Here is an 18,689-nt window from a genome sequence, read left to right as displayed (position 1 = left end):
AAGCGACTCTGGGTCATGAATTCTCCCATTCCTCATTTACTCTGCAGCACCGGGTGGCTGTGAACCCCGCTCTTCTGCTTGGGTTTCCGCATCACCAGCAGCTTCTTTCCTTCCCAGGTGTCGCCGCCTGCTTTCTGCAGCCGCTTTCCAGGAGGGGTTCCGAAGTTCTGGGCAGCCAGAGCCCCGGAGGCCTTACAGGAGCGGCCTGGCAATTCTCGCCGCCGGCCGCCAGAGGAAGCTGCTTCGCTGCTGTCGTTGCCGAGCAACTCGTAGCCCGGAAGCAATACCCCGTCCGGCTCGGTTCTGGGGCGGCCGCACTCCGGGAGACTTCCGGCGGCGGGGCGGGCGCTGGGTCTTGGCGAACTGGCTTCGGAAGCGGCGGCGGCGCGATGACCACGCTACGGGCCTTCACCTGCGACGACCTGTTCCGCTTCAACAACATGTGAGTGACACGCGCCTAGGGCCAGCCGCTCGTGGTCGGGCCCTGCCACCTCTGGCCCCACCACCTCCAGCCCCGCCAGCTCCGGCCCCAGCCGCACCCTCCCGGCGGGACCCCAAGCCCGGGCGGGGACCCGCGAGAACCACCCCCGCCGGCCGACGTGGGCGCCTCCCTGGGGCCACAGGGTCCAGGGACAGACGGGCCTGGAGTCGATGCACGCCGGCCTTGGCGACCTTGCCCAAGGTGCTCAAACTTTGTCTCTGGACCCTGCTAGCTCGCGGGTTCTGGGGCAGCGCTGGGGCCGCCGCTCGTGGTCGCTGTCAGGAGGCACTGGGGTGATGGGGCGAGCTGGGGCGCGGCCTCGAGCCCACCAACTGGGCTCCTCGCCCTGCCCCACTGCTTGCTGGCTCGTGGCCGGGCCGCGCCTCTTCTGGGCAGTGGGCACCGCCGAAGGCCCGGCCGCAGAGGGGGCTTGCGAGGATCGGAAGCTGGTCAGCAGCTGTTGGGATGTGTACATGGTGAAGCCCACCTGGTGGCCGTGGTTAAATTGTATCTAAATGAAATAACACCGATCACTGTGTTGCCGGCAGCGGATGCTGTCTCAGTCATGGTTACTGTTTGCAAGTTTAGTTACTGTAGCTGCGCACCCGGGAGTAGACACCTTTCCTGTGTGAGGAGTCAGGGCATATCTTAGGGGAGGCTCGCTGTGCCCAGAGCCCTGGATGCAGTCTCTTTGGATTCGAGTTAAGGCCAGACCTCTGATTTGCGGGTACCTTTTTTTTGTTTTTTTTAAAGAAAATGTTTTATTATGAAGATTCCCACACATTTAGAAAAGTTGGAAGAATTTCACCCTGTGCTTTTATAGACACTTTTCCTGGATTCTGCAGTTAACATTTTGCTACACTGATCTCTCCTGCCTATCTTTGAGTCCTAGATCCACTTTAAAAAACAACAGGGCGGTATGTGAAAACTAAGGACCAAGTGGTTCTGATTCAGTGTCGGGAAGGTAGAAAGCACTATGGGATGAGATGGCTGGGAACATTTCAAAGAGAGGGTGAGCCTTGAAGGATGGGTGACACATTGGTAAGTGAGGAAGAAGGAAGTTCCAGAGAAGGAGCGGGGCATGAAAGTGGGGACACTTGAAGTGCGGTTAGACAACTGGGGTCAGTGCGAATCTAGTGGCTTTCTGTCCCTGAGCAGTCGTGGAGAAATGGGTGAAACAGGAGGGGTTTCGACCTGATCCTGTGAAAAGAATTTTCTGTTGGGCCAGTCTGGTCTAAGCTTCATAGCTGCGGTGACTTGTGTTGAACTCATTGTTCCCTGCACTGTTCTGAGTGCCCACATAATAATCCAGTTAATCCTCACAATTCTTTGAGGTGCTGTCATCCCCATTTTGTGTATGAGTAAACCAAGGCATGGCAAGCACAAGTGAATTGGCCCAGGTGGGGATGAGTAAAGCAAGGAATTTCATCCAAGGAGATTGGTTCTGGAGCAGTGGTTCTAAAAGATGTGGTCCCCGATCACAGGGACCATGTTAGAAATGCACATTCCGTTTGCCATCCACTGCTCTGGAATGGGTCTTAACCCACCTGGAGCCTCTGGAGAGGCTCACCCCTCTTTGAAATGTTCCCAACCATCTCATCCCATAGTCCTTTCTATTCTCCTGACACTTGAATCGGAACCACTTGGTTCTTAGTTTTCACATACTGCCCTATTGTTTTTCAAAATGAATCTAGGATTGATAGATGGGCAGAGAGAGATGATGAAGCCAGTGTAGCAAAATGTTCACTGTGGATTCTAGGTGATGGATTCAAATTCTTAACCACTGAGCTCTGTGGGCTGTCATGTGATGAGAGCAGGTAAACTGGGCAGGTAAGCCATTCAGGAGGCCTTAGCAGTGGCCCAGAGATGATGACTTGGCAGAGGCTTCAGTTTGGGAGGTGCAGCATGGGAGGTGACAGGATGCCTTGAAGCTTCAAGAAAAGTTAGGCCTTATGGGGAATCAGTTTTACCTGAAGATCTAGGAAAGGACAACTGTTTTACATGGAAATAAATAGAAAAGAAATAACACAGGAACACTTACAAGAAAATATTAGATTTCAGAGAATCACGTGGCCTCTTCAGAATGTGCCAGTAGGGGAGCTCCATTTATTCCCCATTTTCTTTTATTTTTTGAGACAGGGTCTCGCTGTGTCACCCAGATGGGAGTGCAGTGGCACAATCATAGGTCGCTTTAGTCTCAAGCTCCCAGGCCCAGGCAATCCTCCTGCCTCAGCCTCCCGAGTAGTTGGGACTACAGGCATGTGCTGCCACACCCCACTAATTTTTAAAAATTTTTTGTAGAGACAGGGTCTTGTTTTATTGCCCAGGCTGGTCTGGAACTCCCAGGCTCAAGTGATTCTCCCACCTTATCCTCCCAAAGTGCTGGAATTACAGGTGTGAGCCACCACACCTGGTTCCCCATTTTTTCTATTTACTTGCCTCTTTGATTAGGGCATTTTGGTAGAAAACTCTGAGAATGACTCATATTAGATGTTGCAGTCGGAATCGAAAGAATCCGTGGATGTACAACACTGCAATTAATTTAACACATATTTTATTCTTGGAAAAATATTTGAGTGCCTACTGTGTGCCAGTTCTAGAGACACAGCAATGAGCAAGACATAACCAAAAAGATGTCTTTATAGAATGTACATTTTCCCCTCTAAACACCTTAATGTATCATAAAGTAGCGCTGACTTCATGGAAAACCTGAAACAATTTTAGGGACCCCCTCAAATCCTGACCCACACCTTGGGAATCACTGCTCTAACACAGTGCGGGGAGTCATGTGGAGCTTAGTGTTCAGTTACACAGGAAAATAGAAGCAGGGAAGGAAAGCTAGAAGCGAGTGGGGATTCAGCTTTAGTGTGGGGGTTCAGGGAGAGTGCCCTTGAAGAAAGACCTGGGGAAGTTAGGAATGAGTTACATGAATACTGGGGGGCAGGGGAGCTTCCAAATAGAGGGAACAGTAAGTGAAGACACCCCTGTTTCAAATAGGAGGCAGGCCATGTGGCTGGAACAGAGTGAGCATGGGAGGGTAAGGGGATGATAGCAGAGAGTCAGAAGGGCAGGACTTGGAGAGGCCATCATAAGACCTGAGCTTCTCTGCCAAGGGCACCAAGAAACCCAGGTGGAGGGGCCAGGAAGGCATCTGGGCATGGGCGTCTCAAGATTAGGTCTGGGCTAAAGATGGAAATGTGGGGGTCAACACAAATGTAGAAAAAAGAGGCTGTAAGATGGCGCCGTAGGGCATCAAGTGTTCAAGTAAAGGAGACCACGTGGCTCAGTGAGGTGAGAGGAAAACCCCATGGTCTCAGAAGCTGAGTGAAGACAGCGTTTCAGGCTGTCCCAGCAGTGGGAAGCTGTTCAAGAGCAGCTGATGGCTCAGTGCACATCATATTTATATGTTTCTTCCAGGAAAGAGAAATTGAAGATACAGATGAAGGAGGGAAAGAATTGCAGGAGGAGGGTCCCGAGTACTGAGGGGGTCTCTCGCCAGCACTCCGTGCCTGGTAACAGGAAAGCAAGTAGCATATGGGTGCAGATGCCTGTGTGCGTGGGTTCAGTGGGGGGACTTTGGTGAAGCCTTCTTCTTCCTGTTATCGTTTCCTCGTGATGGAATAGGAAGCCCCTGAGATGGTGGGGCTGGAGGTGGGGGTGCGGGTGGGCAGACAAGAGGACATAAAGCAGTTGTTGAGAAGTGTGGGAGTGACTCCCTGCACTGTATTAGAGCAGTGATTCTCAAGGTGTGGGCCAGGGTTTGGGGGTCCCCAAGATTGTTTCAGATATTCTGTGAGGTCAGAGCTATCTCCATGATGTATTAAGAAGGTTTTTTGCCTTTTCCACTGTCATTCCCTCACAAGTACACAGTGGAGCTTCCCAAGGTGTGATCTTTCAGCAGCGAGCATAACAAATGCTTGAGAATCCGGTTGTCTTTTAAGCAAGACGTTGCAGAATTGTTAAAACAATGCCATTGTTGTCACTGGATTTTGTTTTTTGTTTTCGGAAGTATAGTGATTTTTTGGTAAAGTTATTTGTGTTAACGTGTAATTGATTTGTTATTTTTGAGTGAATATTAAAAATTTGTAAATATCAGTAGATATTACCCATATAAACAAAAGTTCTTTGGGGTCCTCAGTAACTTTTTAGTGTTAAGGAGTTCTGAAACCAAAAAGTTTAGGAACTGCTATACTACAGAATATGATATGACTAGCATCGCTGTGGGTCTCAAAGGAGAATTTGACTAGAAATTGGAGGAGAACAACTGAAAAGTAGCTGGTTTTGAGCCTGACAAAATAATGGCTCCACTGATTGAATAGGGAAGTGAGGGGACGGAGGAGGTGGGTTTTCAGAATGCAGATTCGGGAATGGTGTGCTGGGATGTGCTGGTTGAAGCGCCCACAGCAGCAGAGCCAGGTTGGGAGGCATCCACCAAGAACACGTGATTGAACACATAGGAATGGGGATGGTGGGGACAGGGAGGTGGGAGTATAGAATAGGAGTGGGGAGCAAAAACCGAGTGGTGGGAGTGACCGCATTTACAGGGTGGGATAAAGGAGCAATTGTCAGGGAAGACCCAGACACAGGCAGGGAGGATCCATGGGGTTAGATGCTGCAGTGGGCGAGTTTGACCTTCCGTCTCTGCGAGCTACATCCCTAGTTGATCCCCAGTTCCATTAGCAATTTGTTGCCACTTAGAAAATGCGAGATGGAGATTTATTAACTTTAATTTTAAAGAAGCAAGTAGCAGTTAAATGAAAAAATGTATAAACACCCTAATAGTTGCTGTGACAGCTTATTATGGCTATTAGGTAGATTAAATCATCTTCCTCAGCCCTAAAGTTGGCCTTAAAATTGTTGATGAAACATGGTTTGTTTTCCTTGTGGCATTATTATTGTTAGCTTTAGCAGGCTTATTTCAACTGGTTATTGTAAACGCTGCTTACTATTGACATTTCTCTTGTTTCTTTCAGTAACTTGGATCCGCTTACAGAAACTGTATCCTTTTTTACAAAAAAAAAAAAGTTGAATGAAGATTTACTGAGAATAAAGAAAATAGAGAAATGAAAGGAAAACACAGAGGAGTACTGAAAAATTTAAAAACTTGTAGGTCAGGAAACATCATAAGCAACACTGAAAGCAATTTTTAAAAATGACACTGAGAACAAGAGTTGTCTTAGATCTGCTGACAAACTGTTAATATCGTAGAAATTTGTAACATCATAGCTCCCCTGCCAACCTCGCCCCTCAGGAGTCAGCATGGCTGTATTCACCAGAAAGCACAGTGACTTCAGCAAGGCGGCTTCATCTCTCTAGTGTGAACAAAGTCTGGAGATAAGCAGTCCCAGGCAGGTGACGCTTCCATGAAGACACCAGCAGCCAGGCTCTCTGCAGGTTAAGCACTCTACAGAGTGGCCGTAATCTTGTTCCAGATGCTGCCAGAGCAAACAGCATCACAGCCATGTTTCCGGCAGCAGAATCAACAGAGGGGGAGGTGAGGGTGTTCTTCCCTTTTAAGAGTACCTTTGAGCCTGGAATCCCAGCACTTTGGGAGGCCAAGGCAGGCAGATCACGAGGTCAGGAGTGCAAGACCAGCCTGGCCAACATGGTGAAACCCTGTCTGTCTCTAATAAAAATATAAGAATTAGCCAGGCATGGTGGCGCACTCCGTAATCCCACCTACTCAGGAGGCTGAGGCAGGAGAATTGCTTGAACCAGGACCCGGGAGGCGGAGGTTGCAGTGACCAGAGATCACGCCACTGTACTCCAGCCTGGGCTACAGAGCGAGACTCCGTCTCAAAAAAAAAAAAAAAAAGAGTACCTTTGGGAAATGCCGCACAGCCCTGCTCTGTCTCATTGACCAGCACCTGTTTCATGTTCCACCTGTCTACCGAATCCTATCTAGAGTCCAGAAATGTGCCCCGCTTTATAAATTGGGACTTGTTACTAAAGTGAATAAAGGATTTGAGGTAACAATGAGCAGTGTCTATTATTGTCCTAAAGGAAAAATGGGGCAAAGATGTGAAGATAGGGTACTCTGGTTATGCTGTTGTAACAGATAACCCAACATCTCTAGTGGCTTACAACACAAAGTTTGGATTGTGGGTTATGCTCCATGTCTACTGTAGGTGGGTAGGAGGGTTCTGCTAACCGGTAATTTATCAAAAGAGGGCATATAGGAGCTTAATGAAGGTATTAGGAGTTCAGTCTCATTGGTCAAAAGACATGTAAACTAAAACCAAAATGAGATGCCATATTTTAGGTATCAGCTAAGATTTAAAAAAATGATACACCTCAGTGCTGATGATGGTGAGGTGAGAGGAACATTCTCATAAATTGCTAGTGACAATGTAAGTTGCTATTATCTTTCCGGAAGGCACTTTGGAAATAGTAATTCCATTTCCTGAAAGCCAAAAATAAGAAGAAATAGAGGCAGTTTGTCAGTGGTTGACAAAAGGCCCATAGGCCAAATCTGGCCCACTGCCTGTTTTGTAAATAAAATGTTATTGGGACACCATGCTCATTAATTTATATTTTTTTTCTGTGGCTTTTGCAGTTTGAGTAGTTCCAGCAGGGACTGTATGGCCCACAAAGCCTAGGATGTTTACTATTTGGCCTTTTACAGAAAAAGTTTGCTAACCCCTGAGTTATAGCATTACAAAAATTATTTATTGCAGGAGAGTTACTAAGCATTTGGAGTAAGATTCACACACAACAATCAGGAGATGGTGAAGTAAATTAAGCTGTACTGAAGAAGGATTTCAGACATTTTTTGGGGAAACTGGAAATGACCCAGGTGTCCATTGTCAGGATACAGGCTATTTAAGGTGTCTCTTCACATAGAGAAATAGTATACAGCAGTAAAAATTACTTACAGGTACAGGCAGCAACAGTACTACATATCAGAAACAAAACTGAATGGGAAAAGCAAAAAATCTCCACAGTGTTCATCTGGACTTTTAAAATTATGACTAATGATATCACCACTTAAAAGATTTTTGAAGAATTTTGAATGACAAAAATTTGGAAGAATTTTACGATGCAAATCGGTTTATATGGTGTGCTTCCAGTGACATTTAAAATGTACAATGAAAGTCCCATAATCCAGGTGAGCCTATATTTGAAAGTAACCTGTTGGGTCCTGGAGGTCGATGGGAGGGTGGGGTGTCTGGGACTCCTCCGTTAGCCACAGGAGAGATGGTTGTGGTGTATGTCAGAGGCTGGCTGGCAGGAAGACTGGCTGGCCTGCCATGTTAAGGGTTGTATTTGAAGGGTATTCAAAATAATGATGGTCCTTCACAGGAGATTTTGAAGAATTTCACAAGGAACAGGTTTTCAAGGAACTTAAAAAATATATTTAGGTATGATTGATGGTGTCCTCTGATAAATTGCATCAGAAAGTTTATACTAACAAGAAATATACTCTCATGCATTAAAATACAGAGTAAAAAGAAGAGAAATGTAGGAATGATTACATGTCAGTAAGGACATCCCAAGGTTGAAGAGTTAAGTCATGAGCAAATTATTCAGGCATTTACTGTTAACATAGTTGATTCCTTAAGTCAGCTTTTATCTGCATTACTAGAAATGCAGGATTTGAATCAGTGGAGAGGAAAAACTGGGTAATTAAGTTGGGTCTGGAAGGACTTAGGTTGTAAAGTGATTTTCACAGTCTCATAGCTGAAGTCAAAGTAGGAACTAGCCATTAATTTTTCAGTGCAATTATGCAAGCATGAATGTATTGAGCATCTACTGTGTACCAGGCACCAGGGATAGAGGGAACATGACATTCATAGACTAAGAGGAGGCAAACCGCTAACAAATAGTATCAGGTGATAAATGGAGAGACTTAGATATGGTATGGTCAGTAGGGAAGTAGACTGTAGAACTTTGGGGTCCTGATTCTCTGCTTTCTATTAGACAGTGCTATCACCATTCCACACTTGAGGCTGTTATGTCCAGGCAATTTTGTTAAAAATCCATGATAACCTAAATGTTCCATGTAATGGTATGTATGATTATAGGACTCATATAGAGCTGGGGATAAAGTAACAGTATACTTTGTAAAGGAAACTTTTTTTACAATATCCCTTAATGAAGAACTTTTTACTGTCCATTACTTTTCACACTCCTTAACAGGACTCTAGTATGGGATTCCTTTCTACCTACAGTACCTCGCCCACTGGCCAGAGTATTTCATAGTTGCAGAGGCACCTGGTGGAGAATTAATGGGTTATAGTAAGTATAATACCACTAATATTTTGTGGAGTAGGTAAATATTTTAATACAGATTTCAACCAATTGCTTTAGACTGCAGAATCGGAATATAATCATGATGCTTGTAATTTTATTTCCTCTTCAACAATTCAACAACTTACTGATCTCTTCTCTGTTTTGGGCATTGTGCTAGGCCCAGGCGATAACGGCAGTGAACTAGACAGACATGGTCTTAGTCTTCTTAAATCTTTCATTCTAATAAAAAAAAAAAAAAAAATTCATTCTAAGGCCAGGTGCAGTGGCTCTCACGCCTGTAATCCCAGCACTTTGGAAGGCTGAGGTAGGCGGATCCTTTGAGGTCAGGAGTTCGAGATCGGCCTGACCAAATGGTGAAAGCTCGCCTCTACTAAAAATACAAAAAATTAGCTGGGCGTGGTGTCACACGCCTGTAATCTCAGCTACTCAGGAGGCTGAGGCAGGAGAATCACTTGAACCCCGGAGGCAGAGCTTGCAGTGAGCTGAGATCATGCCACTGCACTCCAGCCTGGGTGACACAGCGAGACTCCATCTCTAAAAAAAAATCTTTCTTTCTATACTTTTGTTAAAATTCTATATGGTTTATTTAGTATATAATGCAGGCATCATAGCATCCTCATTGAGTTAGCATTACTAACAAAACCTTTAGTTCTGAACTATATATGTATATCCACATGTACCCACATATATCCACACCCATATGAAAGCTATTTGAAAAAATACATACTCTGGTTCTTTTTTCAAAATTAGTTGTGTTTTTAAGTATATCATTCTTTTTTGTTATAATTCTGATTTTAGAACTACATATAGTATTACATTTACAAGTGAATTTCAAATAAAAGCACTGTTAGCTGGATGACCTCAGGTGGTACTTAAAAACTTCGTTATCAGTTTCCTTTGTAATAAAAATGTACCGAACAGTAATTGTATATTTATGTGTAAATCAGTGTCTAGTTACTGAATGTGATTTTTGTTGTTGTTGGCAGTTATGGGTAAAGCAGAAGGCTCAGTAGCCAGGGAAGAATGGCACGGGCATGTCACAGCTCTGTCTGTTGCCCCCGAATTTCGACGCCTTGGTTTGGCTGCTAAACTTATGGAGTTACTAGAGGAGATTTCAGAAAGGTGAGATTCAGTTTTTCAAATACACTTAGGGATTTGTGGACCCCTAACCATTTTTTTCCCCTTCAGGCTGAATAACTGTCATGCTTTACAGTTTACAGGAATTTCATGTTCCTCCATCTCCAATAGTCCTTACAACAATTCTGTCACATAGTCAAAGTGATAATTGTTTCTATTTTGCCATTGAGGAAATTAAGGCAAAGTATTGCAGTGACCCGCTGTAGGCCTATAAGCCGAGGAATTGGTGGAATCAGTTCCAAAGGCTAGCTCTCGAGGTTTCTCTTAGTGTTCCTGCCACTGTGGCACACACTCCTAATATCTGTTAACATTGCCTTGGCATCTGAATAAATTTTTAACAGTGCTTCTTGGCCAAAAGAAAATAGTTCAGTTTTAAGCAGTTATATTCTAACTGTTTAATAAGTATTTATAGCCTAACAACTAATAGCCATTTAGAAAAAAAAATGAAAGAAATATTTTTATTTCATCTTAAATAACTATGGCTAGCTACTAATGAGATGTGTATACCTGTTGGACGTTAGATGACTTGACACAACCACCTGTTCCTGTTCTATTATTTTCTTTTTCTTTTTTTTTTTTTTTTGAGATGGAGTCTTGCTCTGTCACCCAGGCTGAGTGCAGTGCCACCTTGCTCACCGTGTTCACCCGGTTCATGCCATTCTCCTGCTCCCTCTTCAGCTCCTCCCGAGAAGCTGGGACTATGAAGCGCTTTGCCAATTTCACGCTCATACTTTTTGTATTCTTTAGGTGAGACGGGTTTCACTGTACATTAGCATGGTCCTCGGACTCCTGATCTCGTGACCCGTCTGTCCTGCCTCCCAAAAGTGCTGGGATTGCATGAGCCACTGCCTGGCCCTAATATTTTTATGCTGAGTTCTTTGTTGCCCAGGCTGGAGTGCAATGGCACGATCTCGGGTCACCACAACCTCTGCCTCCCAGGCTAAAGCAATTCTCCTGCCTCAGCTCCTCCCTAGTAGCTTGGGATTACAGGCATGCCACCACTTCCAGCTAATTTTGTATTTTTAGTAGAGACGCAGGTTTCTCCATGGGTCAGGCTGGTCTCGAACTCCTGGACTCTTCAGGTGATCCACCTTCTGCCTCCCAGTGTTGGGATTACAGGCGGGAGCCCACCGCGCCCGGCCTCCCAATATTTTTTTTTTTTTTTTTTTTTTTTTTTGGAGACAGAAACTGGGCTTGTCGCCCCAGGCTGGAGTGGCTGATCTCAGCTCACTCATACTGCAAGCTCCTCGGGCCCCGGCCCACCATTCTCCTGCCTCAGCCTCCCTGTAGCTGGGACTTCACAGGCTACTCACACCTCGCCTGCTAGTTTTTTTTTTTGTATTTTTAGTAGAGACGGGTTTCACCGTGTTAGCCGATGGTCTCATCTCCTGGACTCGTGATCCGCCTCCTTCCTCTCGCCTCGCCTCCCAAAGCACAGGCGTGAGCCACTGCGCCCGGCCTCCTAATATTTTTTTTAATCACAGCAACTGCCAGAAACTCAGCTTCATAGAAATATTATGTCATTAAGAGGAATGTAGTATGATCTAATGTCGAACTTGTGAACTACTTCAAACTAGTTTCCCAGTATCTGACGTGTAAGGTTTTGCTGTTTTTCCTGAACATTCGAAATATCCTTTGGTGGCTGTATGAGTTTGGGACACTTTAGGGCACCTAAGTGCACAGTTCGCGAACTGCCAGCATGGCATCATTTTTTTTTTTTTTAAGAGACGTGTTGTATATATCAAACCTCTTCATTGTCGTGTAATACAATAAATAGAAGAGAAAGCCCCTCCTCATATCTTCATTCTAGAAGAGATAGGTTTGTATAAGCTTGACCTGTTGTCAAGCTGCCATTTCTTTCTCCACTGTAGTTTCCTAAAAGTGTGGTAGGAAAGAGAATAGTTGCTGAGAAGGGTTCTTGAGCTTAATTTCCACTTAATTAATAGATTTAATAAAGGCAAGTTTTAAAGAAGTAACTGTGGCCTGACAAAGGCTTCAAGCCAAATTAGAGGCAAAAGGAGCTCAAACTCATTCAGAGAAGAGAAGAAGTTGTGTTAGCTGAAAAAGAAGAGTGCTAATCTTTAAGATTTTTTTCAAGTTCTCCCTAGACCAAACAAAGAAGGGAAGAAAATTTTTAGCATGAGTATAGTTTATACACATTTATTAATGGCATTATGTTGAAAAAAAAGTATTTGGCATTATTGTATAGTGAACAGGGAGTTAGAAAGTGGGTTGTTCAATGAGAACACATGGACACAGGGAGGGGAACATCACACACCAAGGCCTCTCGGGGGTGGGGGTCTAATGGAGGGATAGAATTAGGGTAAATACCTAATGATGTAGATGACGAGTTGATGGGTGCAGCAAACCCCCATGGCATGTGTATACCTATGTAACAAACCTGCACATTCTGCACATGTATCCCAGAACTTAAAGTATAATAAAAAAAAAGAAAGTGGGTTGTAACTAGCTATGACCTTCCACATATAATTTAAGGTATTTATATGATAGATTCTCTCTCTGAGTAGAAAACCACTATGCTCTCTTCCCTTCCAGTTTCTAAACCTTCGTTATTTGAGACTAGTTGCTAAGATTTAAGTAATCTTTATTTTTAGGGGTTTGTATACATATATACATACATAATATATATACACATGCTTGTATACATTATATGCTTATATACATGTATACATAGTGTATACAATGTATACATTAAAAATAGAAACCAAACAAGTAGAGGAGAAGAAAAATTGAATGATAGAAATCAACCCCAAAGAAGAGAAAAAGGAAACTAAACCGGCAAAACAAAATGCATGAAATAAAATGGTAGCCAAGAATCCAAATACTGTCAGTAATTACAACAGTAAATGTTAATGGCCTTAGAACTTTATTTATTATTATTTTTTGAGACGGGGTCTCGCTCTGTTGCTCAGGCTGGAGTGCAGTGGCATGATGTCGGCTCACTGCAACCTCCGCCTCCCAGGCTCAAACAATTTTCCTGCCTCACCCTCCGAGTAGCTGGGATTACAGGCACCCACCACCACGTCCTGCCGGCTATGATGACTCTATTTAAAAGACAAAGGCCGTCTGTATTGTTTACAGGAAATATGTATAAAATTTATTAAAATATTTTTAATACAGAAAGATTGAAAGTAAATTTTTAAATTACCTTGCAAATTCTAACCAGAAGAAAGTTAGAATATTTATTAATAGTAGTTAAATTATAGTTGAATAATTATTACCAGTGTAAAAAAGGGTCACTGCATATTGATAAAATATTTAATCAAGGAAGTAACGAGACTGGGAGTGGTGGCTCATGACTGTAATCCCAGCACTTTGGGAGGCCAAGACAGGTGATCACTTGAAGTCAGGAGTTCCAGACCAGTCTGGCCAACATGGTGAAATCCTGTCTCGACTAAAAATACAAAAATTAGCCAGGCTTGGTGGCACGTGACTGTAATCCCAGCTACTTGGGAGGCTGAGGCCAGAAAATTGCTTGAACCTGGGAGGCAAAGGTTACCGTGAGCCAAGATCATGCCATCACACTCTAGCCTGTGCAACAAGCAAGACTCCATCTCAAAAAAAAAAAAATAGCAGTTTAAAATGGTATATACCCAGTGACATCATTTCAAAGTAAAAATGCACAAATTGACAAAACTACAAGGAGAAATAGACAAATAATTATTATAATGTGAGATTGAGACATGCTTTTTTTCTGATAGAACAATGAGATAGAAATTTGTCAAGCCTATAGAACAAGAATCAGCAATTTTCTTCTGGGTCAGATAGTAAATATTCAGGCATTACAGGCCACCTAAAGTCTTGGTTACATAGTTTTTTGTTTGTTTGTTTTTTAACAACCATTGCAAAAACCATTCTTAGCTTGAAGGCAGTAGCAAAATAGGTTGTGAGCCAACCCCTGCCCTAAAGAATTTCAATCAGTAGCCCAAAATCTTTTCACGAAGAAAGCTGTGGCTTCTCTGGCCAATTTTACCAAACATTTAAGAAATAACAACTGAAAGGTCACTTTTACAGAAACTATTTTGCACAAGCTAAAAAAGGGAACATTCCTCAACTTATTTTTTAAGGCGAGGATAACTCTGATAACAATACTTGACAAAATATGGAAAAGGAAAATTTGAGGAAGATCTCACTCAGATGCAAAATCCCGGAAAAATAATTAGCAAAATGGATTTGGCACTACATAAATAGGATGACACATCAGAAACAAGGTGGTTTCAACTTTACACTAAAGGAGAACACTGGTTATTTTAGAAAGTGCAGCAAACTTGATAAAATCCAATATTCTTTCCTGATAAAAACTGTTAGCAAACTAGGAAATAGAAAGGGGGAACTTCCTTAACCTGAAAAATATCTACAAGAAATCTGTAGTAAATATATTTAGTAGTGATACATTGAATGCTTTCCTTTTGAAATCAGGGACAAGTTAGTCCCTCTTCAGTAATTTACTAGAAATTATAGACAGTGCAGGAAAGCAGGAAAAAATAAACAGGAGGATTGAGAGGAAATAAAACTTATTTTGCACAGATACGATTATACAAATATAAAATCCATAAGAATCTATATTTAGAATTAATAAAAGGTAGGCAAAGTTGTTGGATATAAAGTCAGTATAAAAAGCAATTGTATTTACATATGAGAGGAAACAAAACTTATTTTGCACAGATATTATACAAATATAAAATCCACAAGAATCTAGAAATAAATGTTTAGAATTAAAGGTAGGCAAGGTTGTTGGATATAAAGTCAGTATAAAAAATCAATGGTATTTATATATTTACAAACAGTAAAATTTAGAAAAGGTGCCATAGCATGAAAAAATATTAAATACTTAAGAATCTAGCAAGTGCTATGCAAGACCTCTGACATTTTAAAAACTTTTTTGAGAGATATTAAAGTAGCCCTGATAAGTGGAGTGATAAACTATCACTGGATTAGAGGATACAGTAAAACAGGTAATTGACCACAGTTCCAATGTAACTGCAGTCAAAATCCCAAGTATTTTTTATAGTACTTGTTAAGCTGACTCTGAAACATATAGAGGAATAGAAAGAGCAAAAAAGAGACAAGATATTCCTGAATAGCAGCAAAATGGGTGATGTGCCCCCTCCAGGTATCAGATTGTAAAGAGTGAGACTGTATCTTAGTGCTGTAGTTATCTAGACCAGTGCTACAGAATTTGAGAAACAGACCCGAGAATATATGGACTTTAACATACCGCAAAGGAGGCATTGCACATCAGTAGTATGAAGATAGACTTTTCAGTAAAGGTGGTTGGACAATTGGATGTCCCTATGGGAAAAAAAAATTTCCCAGATTACCACTATTCCATACACAAATCAACTCCAGATTTATTAAAAACCTAGATGTGAAAGTAAAGCTAAGAAGTCTTTTGAATTGAATATGGCAGAGTGTCTCTGTGGCCTTAGTGTAGGGCTTTTTAAAAAGGCCATCATATATTCAGCTTCACTGAAGTGAAGTAACTTTTTTTTATCAAAAGATACCATAAAAATAATGACAAGACAAACCACAAACTGGAAAAAGATATTTGCAAAGACATTACACAGTACTGAATATTCACAATACATAGAGAACTGTAGCGGGGGAAAAACTGTGTGAAAGATTTAAGTACTGTACAGAAGGAGAAATCTAAATGGCCAACCAACAGAAATATATTCAACATCGTTAGTAATTGCAAATACAAACTAAAATCTGAGATATAGTTACACTGTAAGATTGGCAAAAATAAAAACATCTGATGCACCAAGCCTTGCTGCTGTGGAATGGAGGCTTACTCACTTCTGTGCGAGAGTGAGTTGGTACAAGCCAGTTGGGAAAACAGTTTGGCATTAACTAATGAAGATGTGCCCTGTGACACAACAGTGAGACTCTTAGCTATAGACCTTACATGAGACACTCAACAGAAGTATTCATAGGAGCATCGTTTGTAACAGTGAAAGCCAGAAATGTGTATCAACAGGACTGTGAATGACTTGTGGTGCACAAGCCCAGCCACTCTTGAAGCTTTTACAATGTTAGTTGACTGAGAGAAGCAAAAGACAAAAGAATATGATTCCATGTATGTAAACTTCATCAACAGGAGAAACTGTAATAAGTGGTGAATTTGTGGAACAAATGCCTTGAGTTTATCTTTTAAGAAAACGTGTTGCAGCTTTTGGAATGCTAGTATGCATACAGTCATCTTATACTGCAAAGTAATTGTCATAAATCCTAAGTAATACAAATTTCTATTACCATGTAATCAGCTACAAAGTCCTATTACTACCATTCTGAGTAGTAGTCAGAGCAAGGTAAAAATACATGTTTTAAAAAAATATGTATCTATTACTTTCTAGGGTGTCTCACATTCTAACATTTTCCTTTTTTTTTTTTTTTTAAAGAAAGGGTGGATTTTTTGTCGATCTCTTTGTAAGAGTATCTAACCAAGTTGCAGTTAACATGTACAAGCAGTTGGGCTACAGTGTATATAGGACGGTCATAGAGTACTATTCGGCCAGCAACGGGGAGCCTGATGAGGACGCTTATGGTAAGCTCCCTTCCATGGCAGTATCCTCAAGAAGTCGTCGAAACAGTTACATTCATTCTACAGATTGTAGTCTTTGATTATTTTAATAAATGTAGAAGAATCATATTTGACTTTAATATTAAATCTCCCTCAACCTACCTTTATGAACTTATTAGTAATAATTAACTTACCTATTAACTAACCAATGGTTACTTTCTGTACATTACTGTTTTACTATGTTACATACATATTATTTTAATAACAAGAAAGAACGTGTATTGTGAACTGAATCCTGGGTGAGGTTTGGTCAGCATCTGGTATACTTGGCAGTTGGGCGACTTATTTATAAATACATTTTGCTTAGAATCTGGTGGCAGTAGGGGTAGGGGATAAAACCTCTTATGGGAACTTTATCTATACACTTTACATTTGATAGAATATGTTGTTTGAGTGTTTATATTAAACTTTGCTTCTTTACAGATATGAGGAAAGCACTTTCCAGGGACACTGAGAAGAAATCCATCATACCATTACCTCATCCTGTGAGGCCTGAAGACATTGAATAACCCTGGGCAGTGGTTCTTAGGCAGATACTCTAGATACTTTATGGAAAATATTATTTTCATTGGATGATTCTGGAGCTCTATTAGGAGAAAAGTAATCATTTTAGGTCTTAAAGACTTCAAGAAAATACAGGTTATCAATTTATTTAAAATCTCATTGTTTCCAGTTAGCAATGTCATACCTATTAAAGCTGTTCACTAACAAAATTCAATCAAAAAGGCAGCTAGGTCAGAAGGAAACATCCCACTCTCATGGTTCATAATACTCACTGTATGTATGCTAGGGAAAAGATTTGCTTCAGTCTCCTCCTAAATTCTGTGCCTGAGAACCACTGCTGCATATATTTGTTTTTAAATTTTGTATTGAACTGTTAATTGAAGCTTTAAAAGCATATATGAAATGTATAAATCTAAGATGTATAATAAAATACATTGTTGACCCTATGAATGTTTTCTGAAGTTTGTTAGTCATTTGTAAAACTAAATCAGATTGTAATCCCAGTACTTTGGGAGGCCAAGGTGGGCTGATTGCTTGAGGTCAGGAGTTCGAGACCAGCCTGGCCAAAATTTATACTAAAAATACCATCTATACTAAAAAATACAAAAATTAGCTGAGCGTCCCAGCTATGCAGAAGCTGAAGCACAAGAATTGTTTGAACCCTGGAGATGGAGGTTGCAGTGAGCTGAGATTGTCCCACTGCATTCCAGCTCAGGCAACAGAGTGAGACCCTGCCTCAAAAAAAAAAGAAAAAACAAATCAGGATTGTGAAAGGTCATCATTCAGGATATGTTTTTTTCATTAAATTGTGACTTCCATACATAATATTTTAAAAATGCACACCTGAAGCAATCACTGCCCAGCATACTTAAGAAGCTCCCTTCTTATCGTGTAGTAAATTCTTCCCAGTCACCTGCGTTCATACTGTTACACTGTTAGTCCTAGATCTTTTCTCCTCTTCACAATGCTTTACTTAAATGCTGCCTTTCTAAAAAACCAAAAAAACAAAAACTGTTGAGGTTATTTTTTTTTTTTTAGAGAGGAAAAAGAACATAATTCGTAAAGAAAGGTCATATAACTATAGCATAGGCCAACCATGTATTTTATGTGTAGTGTCATCCTCTGTAATATGTGAAAATATCCAGTTAGTGAAAGACTTAAGAAAAACCCACAAGAAATTATTAAACTTTTACTATTGAAAGGATTTATTTTGGTGGAGTTGAGGGTGGGAGAGAAGTGAATATGTTCTCCTGTTAGAGAATAGCTTTTTCCCTTCCAGCTTTCACACTGGCACATGCTTATTACAATTCTACCTTGGGAACATGACAGAATTTTTTTCTTATGCATACATGCAACATAAACAGGTAATTCTAAGAAGACTGTGATTAAGTCACTTGCATTCTGACCTGTTTTCATCTCACTCCCTGACTGGATGAGCCAAAGGCCTCATTAAGATGATGTTCTGCTCACTCACTAGGCAGACCTCTACTTGAGATGTGATCTGACACCGCAGCAGCTGATGCTGGTCCAGTGACTAAAGCAGTCAGGATGAAAACAGATTTGCCTTTTATCTCAACAGTCCTATTTTCTTCCATCCTTAAACACTGTATGTTATTTTCAAGATAAAATTTAGTAACATTACGAAGTAGCTTTATTCCTTGGGTGAATGAGACATGTGCACATTTAATCATCAGTTTGCTTACTAAAGGT

The 18,689-nt window shown here is 41.5% G+C and overlaps 1 protein-coding gene across 2 annotated transcripts; it reads left to right on the top strand.

The window, feature by feature from the left end:
- Positions 1-284: 284 nt before the first annotated feature.
- Positions 285-17,425, top strand: NAA20 (N(alpha)-acetyltransferase 20, NatB catalytic subunit). 2 transcript variants are annotated; one of them, XM_003905131.4, is made up of 6 exons: positions 289-442; positions 5,455-5,479; positions 8,629-8,719; positions 9,721-9,856; positions 16,294-16,439; positions 16,899-17,425. In XM_003905131.4, the coding sequence occupies exons 1-6, from the start codon at positions 390-392 to the stop codon at positions 16,982-16,984; spliced, it is 537 nt and encodes a 178-aa protein (XP_003905180.1). In that variant the 5' UTR covers positions 289-389; the 3' UTR covers positions 16,985-17,425. The 2 variants fall into 2 exon arrangements, with proteins under 2 accessions (XP_021776976.1, XP_003905180.1); XM_021921284.1 differs by lacking the exon at positions 16,294-16,439 and having other exon boundaries at positions 285-442.
- The last annotated feature ends 1,264 nt before the right edge of the window (positions 17,426-18,689 follow it).

The sequence above is a fragment of the Papio anubis genome, chromosome 16, assembly GCF_008728515.1.
Source record: "Papio anubis isolate 15944 chromosome 16, Panubis1.0, whole genome shotgun sequence".
Taxonomy (NCBI): Eukaryota; Metazoa; Chordata; class Mammalia; order Primates; family Cercopithecidae; genus Papio; species Papio anubis.
Note: the sequence above shows the minus strand (reverse complement) of the source record. Positions and strands in the feature narration are given on the sequence as shown.

What these genes read in the sequence shown, in the direction of transcription:
- NAA20 (XM_003905131.4), top strand. Translation starts at nt 390, where the DNA reads ATGACCACGCTACGGGCCTTCACCTGCGACGACCTGTTCCGCTTCAAC. An exon ending in CTGTTCCGCTTCAACAACAT is followed by an intron (nt 443 to 5,454) that starts GTGAGTGACACG and finishes TGTTTCTTTCAG; the next exon opens with TAACTTGGATCCGCTTACAG. An exon ending in GCCTGATGAGGACGCTTATG is followed by an intron (nt 16,440 to 16,898) that starts GTAAGCTCCCTT and finishes GCTTCTTTACAG; the next exon opens with ATATGAGGAAAGCACTTTCC.